The 14,754-nt window shown below is 50.0% G+C and overlaps 1 protein-coding gene across 1 annotated transcript; it reads right to left on the bottom strand.

Moving 5' to 3' along the window:
* Positions 1–1,056: 1,056 nt before the first annotated feature.
* On the bottom strand, positions 1,057–7,538 carry BPIFA1 (BPI fold containing family A member 1). Its single transcript, XM_058562179.1, has 7 exons — positions 7,376–7,538; positions 7,065–7,224; positions 5,501–5,608; positions 5,030–5,179; positions 4,094–4,142; positions 3,476–3,539; positions 1,057–1,112 (listed from the first exon to the last, which is right to left on the bottom strand). Exons 1-7 carry the CDS (start codon positions 7,533–7,535, stop codon positions 1,057–1,059), a joined length of 747 nt encoding a protein of 248 aa, XP_058418162.1. The 5' UTR covers positions 7,536–7,538.
* Positions 7,539–14,754: the final 7,216 nt, after the last annotated feature.

Below are 14,754 nucleotides of genomic sequence, written 5' to 3'. Positions count from 1 at the left end.
CGCAAAGCTCACTGTTCTTCCCAATATTCAGCAATTTTTATCCAATAAACACTCCCTAGATTGCTGCAAACCTTTGGTTAATTTCAAGAGAGCTGAAAAAGTTGGTTTTGATGATTTTTTTTTTTTTTTGCTGATTTTCTCATTTCTTTTACGTAAAAGAGAATTTTCGGAGGTCTTTCATCCACCATTGTCACTGACATCCTTCTAGAGAGTTTTTAAAATGTGAAAATATTGTCACTATTTAAGAGTCATAAATGTGTTCTGATTAACCTGGCCACCTGCCAGACTATTTTGTCTCCAGGGGAGTCTTAGACTAGTTAGTTAGGAATTGAAATTGTTAGGGAGCGGAAAGACCCATCTGCGGACTACAGGAAGAAGTCCAGGAGAACAGTGGGAAAATAGTACCCAGAGATGGGCAGTGGGTGTGTGTCCAGGCAGGAATGCAGTTTGGTGCCCAGGTCAGAGGGCAGCAGGACCAGTGCTGACGGTCCCAGGTATATGTGCCTGTCCTTATCCACTTTGCTTCTTGGGGCCTCGGCCATGGGGACCTCTCAGTCCTGACCTAATGCCTGTCCAGAAAGGACATGAAGGCAACTAAAGCCTGGATGTCCCCAAGCCCAATCAGTCCCAATTTCTGGTTTCCAGTCTGGAAACTCCTTCTGTACTTCAGGTCACTGCTGAGGTGACACTCACAATGATTGTTCAGCTGCTTATGGGATTTACCTACTCATCCTCAGCTCAAAGATCTTCTACTTGTGTGAGCGTGGCTGATGCTTCCTCCCTTACATCCTTGCCAGAAGACACATGCTGGTTTCCTACGATAAGCCTTCTCACAGTCTAAACTATGGGACCGTCTTCCTATGATGCCATGTTGGTTGGTGGCAACAGTAGCTGGAGAGAGTGATGGATCTGGACATGACGACAGATATTTGGCAGGGGTTGAGAAACACCAACGTGAATCTGCTCATTCTCATAAGGTCATGGGGTCTCCCAAGGAGCAAGCGACAAGGTTTTCTGTGAAGTCTGGGATGTCTCAGTCCTTGATTTGCCTTTTTGTCACTCTGTGATCTTGTGCAAGTCATTCACATACCCCAAGGCCTCAGTCTCCTCATCTGTGGAGTGAAAGGGTTGGGCTGGTCCTCTAAGGACCTCAAACAATAATAGGATATTTATTTTTTATTCGCGGGGACAACCTTCCCTAGCCTGGGTAGCCCTGTTCTTCTTCTTTCTTGCATCACTTTTTCATAAATCTTATCTGCATTCACAGTCTCAACTTCCTTACATCCCTTCCTCTTCTCAGTTCCTTAAAATCAGACTTCTGCCTCCAAAAATATGACTCTCATCCAGGGCATCGATAATCTTTTTCTTTACAACCCCAATGACCCCTCTATGCCTATCTTTCTCAAGCCTTTAGCAATGAACACTCTGGACCAGTTTGTCCTTCCTCCTACACTTCTTCGTTGTCATCTTATCAACCTCTTGCTGAGAACAGAAAGAGGTCAGTATGCCCGGATGCAGGTAAGCAAAAGCAGAGCAGTAGATGACTCGTATATCCATTAGCTTCCTGGATGTCTTCCACGGGGTCTCCCAGGCACTTCCAGGCAGAGTGGTCACAGTTAAAGGCCTAATTTTCCAGCTGGAATCAATTCATCTTCCCGTATTTCCAGTTACCTTCGGGCTTCCCAACCCGAGACATGGATAGGAGCCTCACCTGCTCCCTCACACTTCTAGGTTCACCTCCCGAATGTCTCTCAAATCTGCCATTTTTTTTTGGTGAGGAAGATCAGCCCTGAACTAACATCCGTGCCAATCCTCCTCTTTTTGCTGAGGAAGACCAGCTCTGAGCTAACATCTATTGACAATCCTTCTCCTTTTTTTCCCCAAAGCCCCAGTAGATAGTTGTATGTTATAGTCGCACATCCTTCTCGTTGCTGTACATGGGACGCCGCCTCAGCATAGCCGGAGAAGCGGTGCGGCGGTGCGCGCCCGGGATCCAAACCCTTGCTGCCTGTAGCAGAGCGTGCGCACTTAACCTCTAAGCCACGGGTCCGGCCCCAAATCTGCCATTTTCACTTCTTGTATAGTAACTGGTGTGTCATCATCTCTGTGTGGAGTGTTACATCTACGCCCAACCCCCTGTCCACCCTTCCTAAGGACACCAAAGCCGTCAGTCTGAAATCCACACTCATCTGGACATCTCCCTGTCCTGCTTAAGACCAATAAGATCTCCAATGTAAGGTCCAAACTCTGTTCTATGGCTCCAACCACCCAGGCCAGGGCTCTCTCCAACCTATGAGCCCTCAAATAATGGTTAAGAACAACAAGGCTCCCCGTGCAGGGGAACAGCAATTTTATTTGGTGAGGAACACTGAATATAACACGTCTAGTGGGAACGGAGAGGAAGCAGTTTCCTCGGAGAGAAGGCTGCTCTGGTCCTCAAACAGCCGCCATGTCATTGTCCAGAACATGGGACGGCCTTTTGTGAGCCCTCAGAAGCTGGGCAATGAGTCTGTTGGGAGAAGACCCCAGTCAGAATGGAGACTCGAGGTCACTGACTCTTGTTTGTATTGGCCCATCGTCAAACCCAATAGGGAGGGAAGGAGGCTGAGACCCTGAGGATAGGGGTCTTGTCTCAGCTGCAAGGGTAGGGGTCAGGGGGTTCCTTGTGCATGTATTTGAGTTAATGTGTGTTTGTGTATCCACAGGTACTTGTGTGTGGCAACTGTGCAAATGTATGCACATGTGTGTGAGTGTGCTGGTGTGAATGTGCCTCCGAGTGGCCACGTGTTTGTCTGGGCATGTATGTGTGTGTGTGTGTGTCTGTGTGTATCCATGACCATGTGTGTTTCTCCTTGTAGCTATATGCAGTGCCACCTGTGTCTCTCCATCTGTGTCAACATCTCTGTGGATGTCTCTGTGCATCTCTGTATATGTCTATGTGGCTCTTTGTCTCTCTCTTTGGCTGTCACTGTCCCAAACCCCTTGCTGTCTCCTATCAGGAGAAGAATAGCCAGCCCCCAAATCCTGGGGAATGGGGACCAGCACTCACCAGCTCAGCAGAGGCTGGTACCTCCCTGGAAGGCCTAGACCTAGTTGACAAATTGCAGCCTGTGGCCCAGCGTGTCTGGAAAATGAAAAAACAACCACCACCACAGACCAGAGCGATGGTCTCAGTCTGAAGGAGTCCAGGGATCCCTCACATTCCCCTGAGGCCTGGGGCCAGGGAAGGGGAACTCCGGAGATGCGCCCAAGCCCAGGCAGGGCCTCCTCCACCAACCAGCCCAGCTGTTCTCAGCATCAGGGCTGATGGGGGACACAGGGTCCATACCTCAACATTATCTGGATAATTCAAGGCAAAAAAGAAACTCAAACTGGGAAGAGTTGAGGCTGGAGGGAGCTAACTATCCTACAGTGTGCAGGGCCAGAGCTCCACAGGGGGAATCGCTGCTCCTGCAGAGGGGGAGCGAGGGCTTACCGGCAACGGCTCGCACCAGGGTGGTGTCCAAGCAGCTGAGAACCGCACTGACCAGAAGGCACACCTGACCCAGGGGCAGAGAGGGGAGTTAGGCAAAGTGGCACTGTAGGGGGACCCTGAGAGCAGCAGCATCCCCGGGATGGATACTCTGGGGGCATTTTCTAACATTTTTCTGTGTCTGGGCAGAAGGAGAAACTGAAAGCTTGTGTGTGAAGTGCCCAATCACACAACGAGCTGTCGTTCACTCTGTAACATGACATCCGTTTCTAAACAGGGTGGACCGCTCTGGGAGGGATGAGTTTCCGGTTATAGAAGGCACCCAAGCATGCGCCGGAAGAGTGCTTGTGTGTGCCATAGGGGCTGGACTGGGAGCTTCTTGGGGCAGGGGCCAATCCACTTCAGCTGCAGTGTGGACGAGCACAGGGCCTGATCCAGGGCGGGAACCAATCAATGTATTTTGAAGGATGCAAAGAAGAGACATGGAGAGATGGATCAATGGACAGTTAGACTGATGGGTGGAATTTACTTATCAAACCGAGGGGCTCAGAAAAGCTCACCCCAGGGGCCTCTTTCAGCCTGATAAGCTCTAAGAGCCAAAGTTCAGGAGCCCCCACTTACCTTGCCTTGCACCACATTAGGAAGCATCTCACTGATCCTGTTGATAAGCCTTTGAAGGGGGAGGAGGGGAAATCTGAAATGGAAAAGCCCTGGGGTGATGCAGAGGCCTGGGGTTGGTATGGTCAGTGGAGCCACTGTGCCCACCGCAGTCTCAGCACCAAGTACCTGAGAATGGGCCTTGTCCATCCACACCCACATGCCCGCAAACACCAAGGGAGTGTCTCCTCCCTTGGGAGGACTCTCCAAAGGGAGTGACTCCCTATACAGCGGTGCACACGATAGGTATGTGTAGAATAAACACATAGTTCCAGTACACAGTAGGTGTTCAATGAGACTTTGTAGAATCCATAAATGGATGAACAGTGTGTAGTATGTAGCAGTCACGAGGATTCAACGAGATAATACATGTGAGGCACAATCTATATGTTCAGTAAATGTCAGCCATGATGAGGACGACTCCTGTGTATTATGCAGGACTAAGTCTCTCTTGTGACAATAACTGAAATCAGTAACCCAGTTAAGCTCCAGAGCTATTTTACCCCTTACTGGGACAAAGCACATCCACACCTATTATCCTAGTGGATTCTATCAACAGCGGCAATGTAGCTCCACATTACAGTTATCTGGGAAGCACTGTCCAAGTTCACACAGGAAGCCCTCCACCTCTCTCCATGCCCCTCTGGGAGATGGAACTTGAACTCAGATTTCTTGTTGCCTAATCCAGCATAAAATTGGTCAGTCCAGCCTAAGAAGGGATAAGTGACTATTTACCCATCCATTTACCTCTTCATCTATCCCTCCATCCTCCCATCCATCCCTCTTCCCACCCTTCCACCCTCCTACTCATCCATTCTCCCACTGTTCCATCTTCCTAACCTCCATCCATCATCCCATCCTATTGTCTCTGGGCAGGAGAAGCCACCTCTCTGTCCTCACCTGTTAAGCACGGAGAGTTGCAGGCTGCCAGTGGCGTGAACACAGCCACCAAGGGTCAGGCGGATGTCCTCCTGTTTCTGTTTCATAGCTAAGAGTTCTGCGGTGATGTTTAGCTTCACAGCCAGCTTTAACAGACTTCTGAACGGGGGTCTGCAGAGGAGACAGTCTGCTGTATCTGGCCCCACCACATTCCAAGGCAGAGGAGGCTTTTGTCCTTGCCAGGAATGCCAGCCTCACCTCACTCCATCTAGCCCACAGCTGTACTCATCTCATTTCCCAGTAGGGGAAACCAAGGCTCAAAGAGGTCAAGTGAGTTTCCCAAGTGACCCAAGGTCACTCAGCATAGTAGCAAATGAGCTGAAGTTGGAAGCTCATGTCTGTTAGACTCCAATGGCCCCTTTTTGGCTACCCATGGTCATCAGAGTCTCCTTTGGTGAGTCATCTTCCCATCCTCCCTTGGGGCCCACTCACATATTCATATTGATGACCATGCTCAGAGGGATGGTGACATAGAGATGACGGCCATCAGGGCTCTGCTTAAGGCAGAGTTCCAGCAGCTGGGGATTAGTGATCTTCACACTGCCCAGGGAGCAACATTGGAGGGAGAAACATTAGCTCTGCTAGACCCAAACCTAGAAGCCACATTTAACCCAACTTTACTCAACCCAGAGGTGGAGCTACCCATGATGGGGAGTCTTGCAGCAAAAGCCAGATGGGTTCTGAGTTGTACATACATCAGTCTTTCCCAGCCTCTGCACTGGATCAGATCCTGACACACACATGGCCCTCTCCTCATCTCAAGTCCATGAGGTATTGCAGGATAGAGACTCTGTCTGGATTATATTTGCATCCTGTGTGCCAACCTAGAGACTTACAAAGAAAGAGGCTACTCCATATTGGTTGACCATGTGGATTGATGAGCGGGTGGGTAGATGGATGTGTGGGTGGGGGCATGGAAAATTAATGGTTAGATGGAAGGAACGATGGATGAATGGATGGATGGATGGGTAAGTGGATGAGTGGATGATGTATGAGCAACTGGAGTAAGTCTTTCATAAACATTTATGGCTAGGAATCACTCATCCTGCCATGACCTTCAACGGCGGGTCAATCAACAATGTTTATCATGGAGATTGAGGAGCAGGAAGTCAGAGAGAATGGAGAGAGGATGGAAGTGAGCCTCTGCTCTGGGCCAGCCACTGTGCCAGGTAATTTACATACTCTCCAGTCCTCCCAGCAGTTTTTCTCTATGGGTACCATAATCTTCATTTTACAGATGGAGAAGCAGAGAGACTGAGTGCCTTGTCCCAGGTCACCCAGCAAGGACATGGTGAATTTAGAAATCAAACTCAAGGCTGTCTGTCTGTCTTCAAGTCAGGAGCAAGCACCTGGGTGGGTAGGAATCTTGGAAATGGCTTTGATCCAGCCCTGTGAAGGACTCAGGCTTTTCCAGCTCACTAGCATCAAGCTTTCCATTGTTGCTCCTTACTTAGAGAGCTCTCAGGTGTCGCATGGGAAATACCATGTTAGATTGTCTGTGGACATCACATTGATGATGTAATTGAGGAGAGGAGCTTACACTTTCTTGCTTACCTTGAAGGCCACCTGTGTTCTAAGGGATTCCACAGGTGAGGAGAACAAAATTATCACGTGTAGTGAAAAAAGCCTTGGCTTTGGACTTAAGTAAATTGGCGTTGGATCTCTTACTCTGCATCACGCTAGTTGTGTGAGCACAGGCTCCTTTCTGTGCCTCTGTTTTTCCATCTGTAAACTGGGGATTATCAAATCGACCCCAAAGGGTTGTTGGGAGGATTATAGATGATGCTGGGGACTTGGGACATGCTTCAGGACTGGGGACAATTACTGGTTCAAGGGGGCTGTTATTCCCTACCAGACTGTGAGAAGGGTCTCAGACTGAGGCCTGGCTTGTGTTCAGTCCACCCCTCTCCCTCCTTCAGGGCCACTGCCTGGGGCTGTCAGATCTCCAATGGGGGTTCTCTGGGGGGGACCAAGGCCCTATTTCAGGGCTACTCACTTAATGATTTTGCTCAGGAAAGGGATCACTGAAGTCATTTTTCCAAGCATGGCCCCAAACAGGCTTTTGGGAGTGACTCCTCCAGTTTTCAGGGTGCCCGAGAGCTCAAGGTTTTTGAGAGTGTCCGACAGACCCTCAGAGAGCAAGCCATTGCTGAGAGCTGGAAATGGGTATAGGAGTCCTCAGGGGTCAAATCCGACATTTTCAGATCCTTAGCCCCTCTCCCCCGTTCCTCCTTGCGCCCTCTCCCCTCCCACTGGACAGGTGGACACACACACACAGCTGAAACAGATTGTCACAGACTCACTTACCACTGGTCAAGCTTCCAGCAAGATCTCTGGGACTTGGGGCCAGGGTCAGAGTCACAGACCAGGGCAGGGTCTGGTCCGAGGGTGAGGGCAAGGCTTCCTGCAGGGCTGTGGTCTGGGCCAGCAGCCCACAGAAGACAATGAGGCCCCCAGTTGGAAACATCTTCTCTCTTGGTATCTGAGGACAAAATGACTGGTCCAATGCGACACGGATACCAGAGAGGGATTCACCCACCTGCCCCCACCCCCGGAGCACCAGAGAGTGAAGAGTTGCTCCCCATTTCCTCCGAGCCAGGCGTCAGTAACCGATGTGGTGCTAACCACTCCCCAAGACGTGGGCACTTTCCCTGGCATTGCACAGGTGAGGAAACGGGGGCCTAGTAAGTTTAGGAAACTTCCCCCAAGGTCGCAAGCACAGGCCGGAGATGGGATTTAAAGTCAAATCTGTTTGACGCAGAAGCCTCTGTTTAAGTTAAATGACCATCAGATTTACTCTCCAATTGGGCTTGCTCACAATGGCTTGAATCAGACAAAGCAAATGAAAAGGCTAAACATGCTGGTGGCTGAGGAACTGAACTGCTTTGCCACTACCCCCAAGAAGTCCTTCGGTCTGAGTCCAGCCCTCAATGGTTTGTGGAAGTTCTTGCAAGTCACAGAATATCAGAGGTCGCACCATTGTAGCCACCATCTCATCCAGACCAGTGCTGGGGAAATCCTAGGGCCATCCCAAGTCGTCATTGCACAGGGAGAACCAGGGGACCAGAGAGGGGTAGTGACTTTCCCAAGGTCACACAGCAATTGATGGCAGAGTTGTGGTTGGAGGTAGGTCTCTGCCCCCACCCCCACCCCCTTCCACACACACACACTATCTTTTCTGCACCTTTCTCTTCTCCCTCAAGCAGACCTGGACAAACTTCTGGGGCAAGCCTGGACATCTGGCTGCCCTTTGCACCATCCTCTCCCAGATACCACCAACCCTCTCACAGGCATATTTGGCACCCAGCAAAGCCGGCCAAAGCTGGGACTGGTACCTACACTTTGGAGACACCTGGCTGCTTTGGGCAAAATTCCATCAATGGGCTGATTTGGCCAAAGCATCATCATTGTTGTGGCTGGCTGGGATCAACAGGGCTTTTTGGACCAAAAAGCCACTTGTGGCTTCCCTGGGGAGGTAAACTGGGATCGGCCCTCTGATTCTTTCAGGAAACAGATCTTTTATGAATTCAATGAAAGCTAAGGAACCTAGTCCCAGAAAAATGCATCAAAATGTACAAAACTGGGTGGATTTTACGATTTGTGGATGATGGTCTGAATCCACAATGGCAACCTCAAGTTAAAACTCTCACTGTAGGGATTTTGGTTTAGGGTATGAAGAGCACACACACGAGAGAATCCTAACACAGAATTTCAGCAGTGTCCCGCGCAGCCGCGCACTCCCCATCACCTTCAAATTCCCTGCTGCTGAACGTTTCTACATTGAAGTTACCAGTCTCTTACGGAAGCAGAGCGAATGGCCATCCCACGCCCCCAAAACTGGCCGGCTCTGCTTCTCTCGAAAGCCCCCCAGCGAGTGACCCTAACTGCAGTCAGCCAGGGCCCACCCCACAGCGAGGAGCCTGGCAGCCCTGCAGCCCTGGGCAGCGGAGCAGAAGCGGAACAGAGGGGGCTCACCTGGGCTTCTCAGAGGTGCCGGTAGCTGTCCTGGTCTCCTCTTCCCTCTCCTGCGTGCCTCCGCTGAGGAGGCAGCCTCTTTTACAGCGTGGGAATCAGGAAACGTGCGATTGGGTGATGGGTTCCTAGATAATTCAGAATTCTGCAATCTGGTAGCGTCTTTCAGGGCTCTCCAAAGTAAATAATTGCCAGTCACGTTAGTAGGTGGGACAGGTAAGCCATTTGATCGGTAAGTTAAACAGAGAAAAACTTGAGATGGGGGTGTTTCTCAAGACTTCATGGTTTCATGAGTGGGCCTCAGGCTGGGGACCCATGCTCCGAGGTGGCCTGGAAGATTAAATTTGGGACACTGTGAAAGGCAGCCAGACGGAGCCAGGAAGGGACTTCAGGCTCGTATCTAGGCCCTTTTCCGTTCCTGGTCCAATTCTTTCTCTCCAAAGTGTCAGAAAGAGAAACTGTCTCTGATTTCCCTACATCTGGGACTTTCTGAGTCCCTGTTGCATGACAGTTCCATGCTGGGGGCGTTACGGCCTCACCAAAACTCTGGGAAGGACGGGGTGCGGCTCCTCCTCAGAGGAGCAAACTGAGGCCCAGCAGGAACAAGTGCCCAAAGACGCAGAGAGGATGTGGCAGAGCTAGAACTCAGTTCATTGGATAAAAATAATAACAAAAACAGTGTCAACAGTTAACACTTGCCAAGCTCTCGCTGCATGACAGACCCCGCATTGTTTTTTACATACAGCATCTCACGAATCCTCATAACCGTGGATGAGGTGGGAGTAAGTACCCCCATTTACAAGAGGGAAACTGAGGCTCAGAGTATGAGTGGACACGTCCAGAGTTGCACGTGGACGTGGGGCCAAGGCATTTACACTCCGGACCTTTCTCTGAGTCACTGTGCTGAGAGATGAAGACGCCTTCTGGACACTCACTGACCATTTTGCTCACTGACTGTGAATTTCATGCTCTCTTGAAATTTCACTTTTATATCCTGGAAAAGTCTTTCCAGGTTCCCAGGCCTGAGAGATGCTCTGCACCCTGGTCTCTACCTTTACCCTTCTTCTTCCCTTCCCCAAATGAAGGAATCAGGCATTTGTCCTCACCACTTGGGCCTCTGGAGTCTATTTTACAGATGAAAATACTGAGGCATGGAGAGATCAAGGTCTTAGACCAGCGAGAGCAGGTCTTGCCCTGCAAAAGCTAACACCTTATAAGCAAAAAAGTGGAGAGAGAAGGAGGAAACATGCATTTATCGAGCACCTACTGTGTGCCAGGTGCTCTCCATATTTGAACCTCGTCTTTCTCAGGAGTGGTTGGTATTGTTTTCCCTCAAGGTTCAGAGAGGGTGACTACCTCCCAGAGACACACAGCAAGTGAGTGATGGAGTCAGAATTCGCTCCCATGTCTGACGCCCCTGTAACCAGTGAGCCACACTGCCTCTCCTCCATCAGGCCTTCACTGGAACTGCTCCCACATCGTATGAGAGCCCGGTCAACGCCTCCAAGGGGCCTGGGCAGTGGCTTTGAACTCAACTATCCCTTCGAGCACTCACTAGAGTCTTCCCACAGTTCGTCATCCTCAAAGGCGTCCCATTTTCTGTTATCTTGGTCCAACTCTTATGGGTTGGGTCAGGTTGCTACCATCTTTTGGGTGAAACTGAGGCAGATAGGTCAAGGGATTGATTCAAGTTTGAGTGGCCAGTTACCGGACAGCTAACAGCCTCTGGTCTGAAGCCAGGAGGCTGCTTATGTTATTATAGCAGAAAGGGGCTGGATTTGGGCACAGATGGCCCTTGTTCAAATCCTGTGACCCTGGGTAAGTCACTCCAATACCTGAACTTCACTTTCTACATCTGTGAAATGGGAAGACAGTATCTACGTCATAGGGCTGTGGGGGGTAACGTCGGGGGAGAGGGTAGGAATCTCAGGTCATAAACTCAGGTGTCTATACGTTTTTCTTTCTAATGCAGCTCTTTGTTACCATATCAAATGCCATTTTGCTGGGTAACAGAAACTTCCCCATTTTCCGCTGCGGTTTTCTTTCTGTTCTAGAGGCTTCATTTGTGCCAAGCCATCTGAAGGAGGCTGCCCTGTCCCTGTGTTGACTGGAAATCCAGAGAAATCCACATGCCGTCTGGCCCCCTGACTGCCGAGACGCTGTGCTCCCCTCCCGTGTGAAAGGCCCCTTTGATTTAGCATTCACTTCTCACTCCCTTGTTAGACACCCCAAATTGTCCTGCTGTTTCTTGATTCCTTGGGCGGGACCATCGGGGCCACCCCAGCCCGCTTGCCTGGACCCACCTAGACCCTCCAGTTTACCTTCTCTCCCCAGGGTCTTGTCACCTCTCTTGGCTCTGGAAGGGAACGAGGGCAGAGACGCCCTCTGTCCTTGAATCCATCGATGTGCAGTTTCCGCCATCCCTCCTCCCAGGCCAAGTTTTGCCTGGGGAGTAGCGAGGGCATGAGCACTTTCCACAACCCGCCAGAACTCTGTTCTCTTCATTTCTTTTGGATTCTCACACTCCACCAACCCAACATGGGGAATTTTCTAGTCTTGGGGGCAGGAAACCTTGCTTTGATTCATTATACATGTACTATTCTTGATGTCTCCGATGCTCTGAGTTTTGAAATTGGAAAACCCAGACTTAAAAAAAATTTTTTTTAGTTAACCTACAGTAAAATTAGCTTTTTTCTTTTGGTGTATATTTCTATAAATTTTAACACATGGGTAGTTTTATGTAACCACCATAGTAATCAGGACATAGAACAGTTCCATCACCCCCAAAACCACTCACCCTGCCCTTTTCTAGTCACACCCTCCCCTTATCCACTGATCTGTTCTCGGTCACTACCGTTGTCCAAGACCCAGGCTTTGGGAACTCAAAAGCCTTGTCTCTGCTTCTGCTGAAGCTGCTCTTTCTTGAAGCCACAGGCCTGCATGTTCCGCTGCCCCGAGCAGGGCGGGAGCCGTGGGGCATGAGGAAATGTGGAAGGACACGCCGCTGACATCTCGAGAGAGTGTTTTCCACGTTGGTGACGTCAGTGCCTTCCCACCGTGTTCCTCGGAAACTGCAGGCGGTGCCCTTTTCTTCCTACATATCAGATTGCGGTTGTGGTTGAGAGCCTTACTGCTATCGTTTTTGTGAATCAAGAGATCCATTTTTAAAGGGCAGAGTTAATTTTATTTTTCAAGAGGCTCTGACCTACGCAAGGTCTGTTCTCCAGAACTCAGGAGTGCGAGGCTGGTTCTGTTTCCTAGGAGCGAGGTTAGGTGGGGGGCTCAGGGGGGTCTTCAGATGGCTTTAGAAACCCCAGTGGTTTTGCTGAGGGGCAGAGAGCCAAAAGAGTTCACAGAGAGCTAAGTGCTCCAATTTTGATGAGAAAATATATTTTCTAAGCAGAGTTTACTTAAGTCAAGTTCCACTTGTCTTGGAGATTAGTCTTCTCACCTACATTTACAGCTAATAATAATAGCTCTCTACGAGACACTAGTGCTCTCCCCCATCTCTAAGAACCCTGTGGGGACACTGAGGCTCAGGGAAGACAGTGACCTGCCCAAGGTCACCTCAGAGGGAAGAGGTGATGTCAGACTGTCACGGGGGCTGTCCAGCTTCTGCCTTGTCAACTTCAGGAGCAAGTCTGCGTCCCAGGGTCTTCAGTTCAGAAGGTACCTGCTCGTGTTCTCTGGAGCCTCCCCACCCCTGACAAATCAGGCAGCGGGGGTTCCAAGCTTGGCCCAGCTGACGACTGTGGGTAAGATGCTTCCCCTCTTCCAGCCTCGGTTTCCTCATCTATCATGTGGAGCTGACGGCACCCACGTCCCGGGGCTGGGAGAGGGTTAAATGCGGCAACACGCAGCCCGCAGCCCAATCCCTGGCACAGAGTTGGAGCTCTGTAATGGAAGGCCGTGGAAGTTACATGCACAGACAGGGAGGGTTGGAGCAAGCTTCCGAGCACTCAGGGCTGAATTTCTGCTTAAATTACCCCCCACCCCAGACCCCAGTGTCATAATAGAGGTCCATCGTGCAACAAGCTCTTTCAGGAGAAAACAGGATGAGTCCACGGCTCCGTGAACCTTAAATGGAAACAAAACAGAATGGGAGAAACCCAAGGAGGCCCCCGATCTGCCCCCAGAGGGGTCAGGACGAAGGCAGACAAAAGCAGCCTTCACAGAGAGCAGGCCACCTCGCTGGAGGATGGGCCCCACCCTCCCATGTTTGCTCTTTGAATCGCGAGCAAGAAAAACCCCACAAACTCAGGCTGTCCAGGAGAGTCATCTGTGCGACCATGGGCATTTAGGATTATAAACCCCCAGTGAAGCATTTCAGATTAGGGAGTCTGATTTGAAAGATGGAGACATGGAGCTCTCTTGCCCTGTTCTCATCTCCGAGCTGTTGACACTTCCTTGTTTGAGCTTGTCAATCCAGCCGAACGTGTATTTCACCATTTTCCCCTCAGTGGGTGGGTGGGTGTTAGAAGGAAGGGAGGGAAGACTGGAGGGGAATTTACCGTAGTCAGGAGTGTGGGTTCCAGAGTCTGGCTGCCTGAGCGCAGTCAATTTGGTCTTTCCTCGCTGTGTGACCTTGGGCAAATGACTTTCTGTCTCTGAGCCCCAGTGTCCTCATGCATAAAATAGGACAGCAGTTTTGCACTTCACGTGGTTGCTGTGAGGATTTGCTGAGATGCTGAATGGAAGCTCTGAGCACCAAGCTTGGCACACGCCAAGTCTTAGCATGTGTGTGCTACTATTATTAATATGTCTGTGTTATCTCCCCTTGATTTGTCAGTATACTTTCTCGCCCCTTGGGTGGAGGAGGGCAGGAATCAATATTTAAGAATTGAAGAGTCATTAGTCAAATAATTAACAATGAATTAAGTGACTTTCAATAAGCATTTCCCATGGACCTAGCACATGACAAACATATTGCAAATTTTTTCCACATACTCTTACAAACGTCCTGCATGGTAAATATTTTTTATTTTAAAAATTTTTGTTAGTGGGGCCAGCCCAGTGGCACAAGCGGTTAAGTGCTGGCACTCTGCTTCAGCAGCCTGGGGTTCGCAGGTTTGGATCCCAGGCGCGCACCGACACACTGCTTGTCAAGCCATGCTGTGGCGGCGTCCCATATAAAGTAGAGGAAGATGGGCACGGATGTTAGCCCAGGGCCAGTCTTCCTCAGCAAAAAGCGGAGGATTGACAACGGATGTTAGCTCAGGGCAGATCTTCCTCATAAAAAAATAAAAATAAAAAATTTTTGTTAGGGGCTGGCCCCACGCCATAGTGGTTAAGTCCAGCATGCTCTGCTTTGGCAGCCTGGGTTCACGGGTTAGGATTCCAGGCACGGACCTACACCACTTGTCAAGCCATGCTGTGGTGGCGACTCACATACAAAATAGAGGAAGAATGGCACAGATGTTAACTCAGAGCTAATCTTCCTCAAGCAAAAGAAGAAGAAGATTGGCAACAGATGTTACCTCAGCATGAATCTTCCTCATCAAAAAAAAAAAAATTTTGCTAAAGTGTAACATCCATAAGAAAAACACACATAACTAAATAGCTCAATGAATTTTCATAAGCTGAACATCCTCCCCATAACCAGCACTCAGATCAAGAAACAGAACGTGACCTGTTCTCCAGAAGCCCCTTGCACCCCTCCCAGGCACGAACCCTCTCCCCAGGGTAACCACTGTCTTGCCCTCTGACAGTGTGGA

This window comes from Diceros bicornis, chromosome 19, assembly GCF_020826845.1.
Source record: "Diceros bicornis minor isolate mBicDic1 chromosome 19, mDicBic1.mat.cur, whole genome shotgun sequence".
NCBI lineage: Eukaryota > Metazoa > Chordata > Mammalia > Perissodactyla > Rhinocerotidae > Diceros > Diceros bicornis.
Note: the sequence above shows the minus strand (reverse complement) of the source record. Positions and strands in the feature narration are given on the sequence as shown.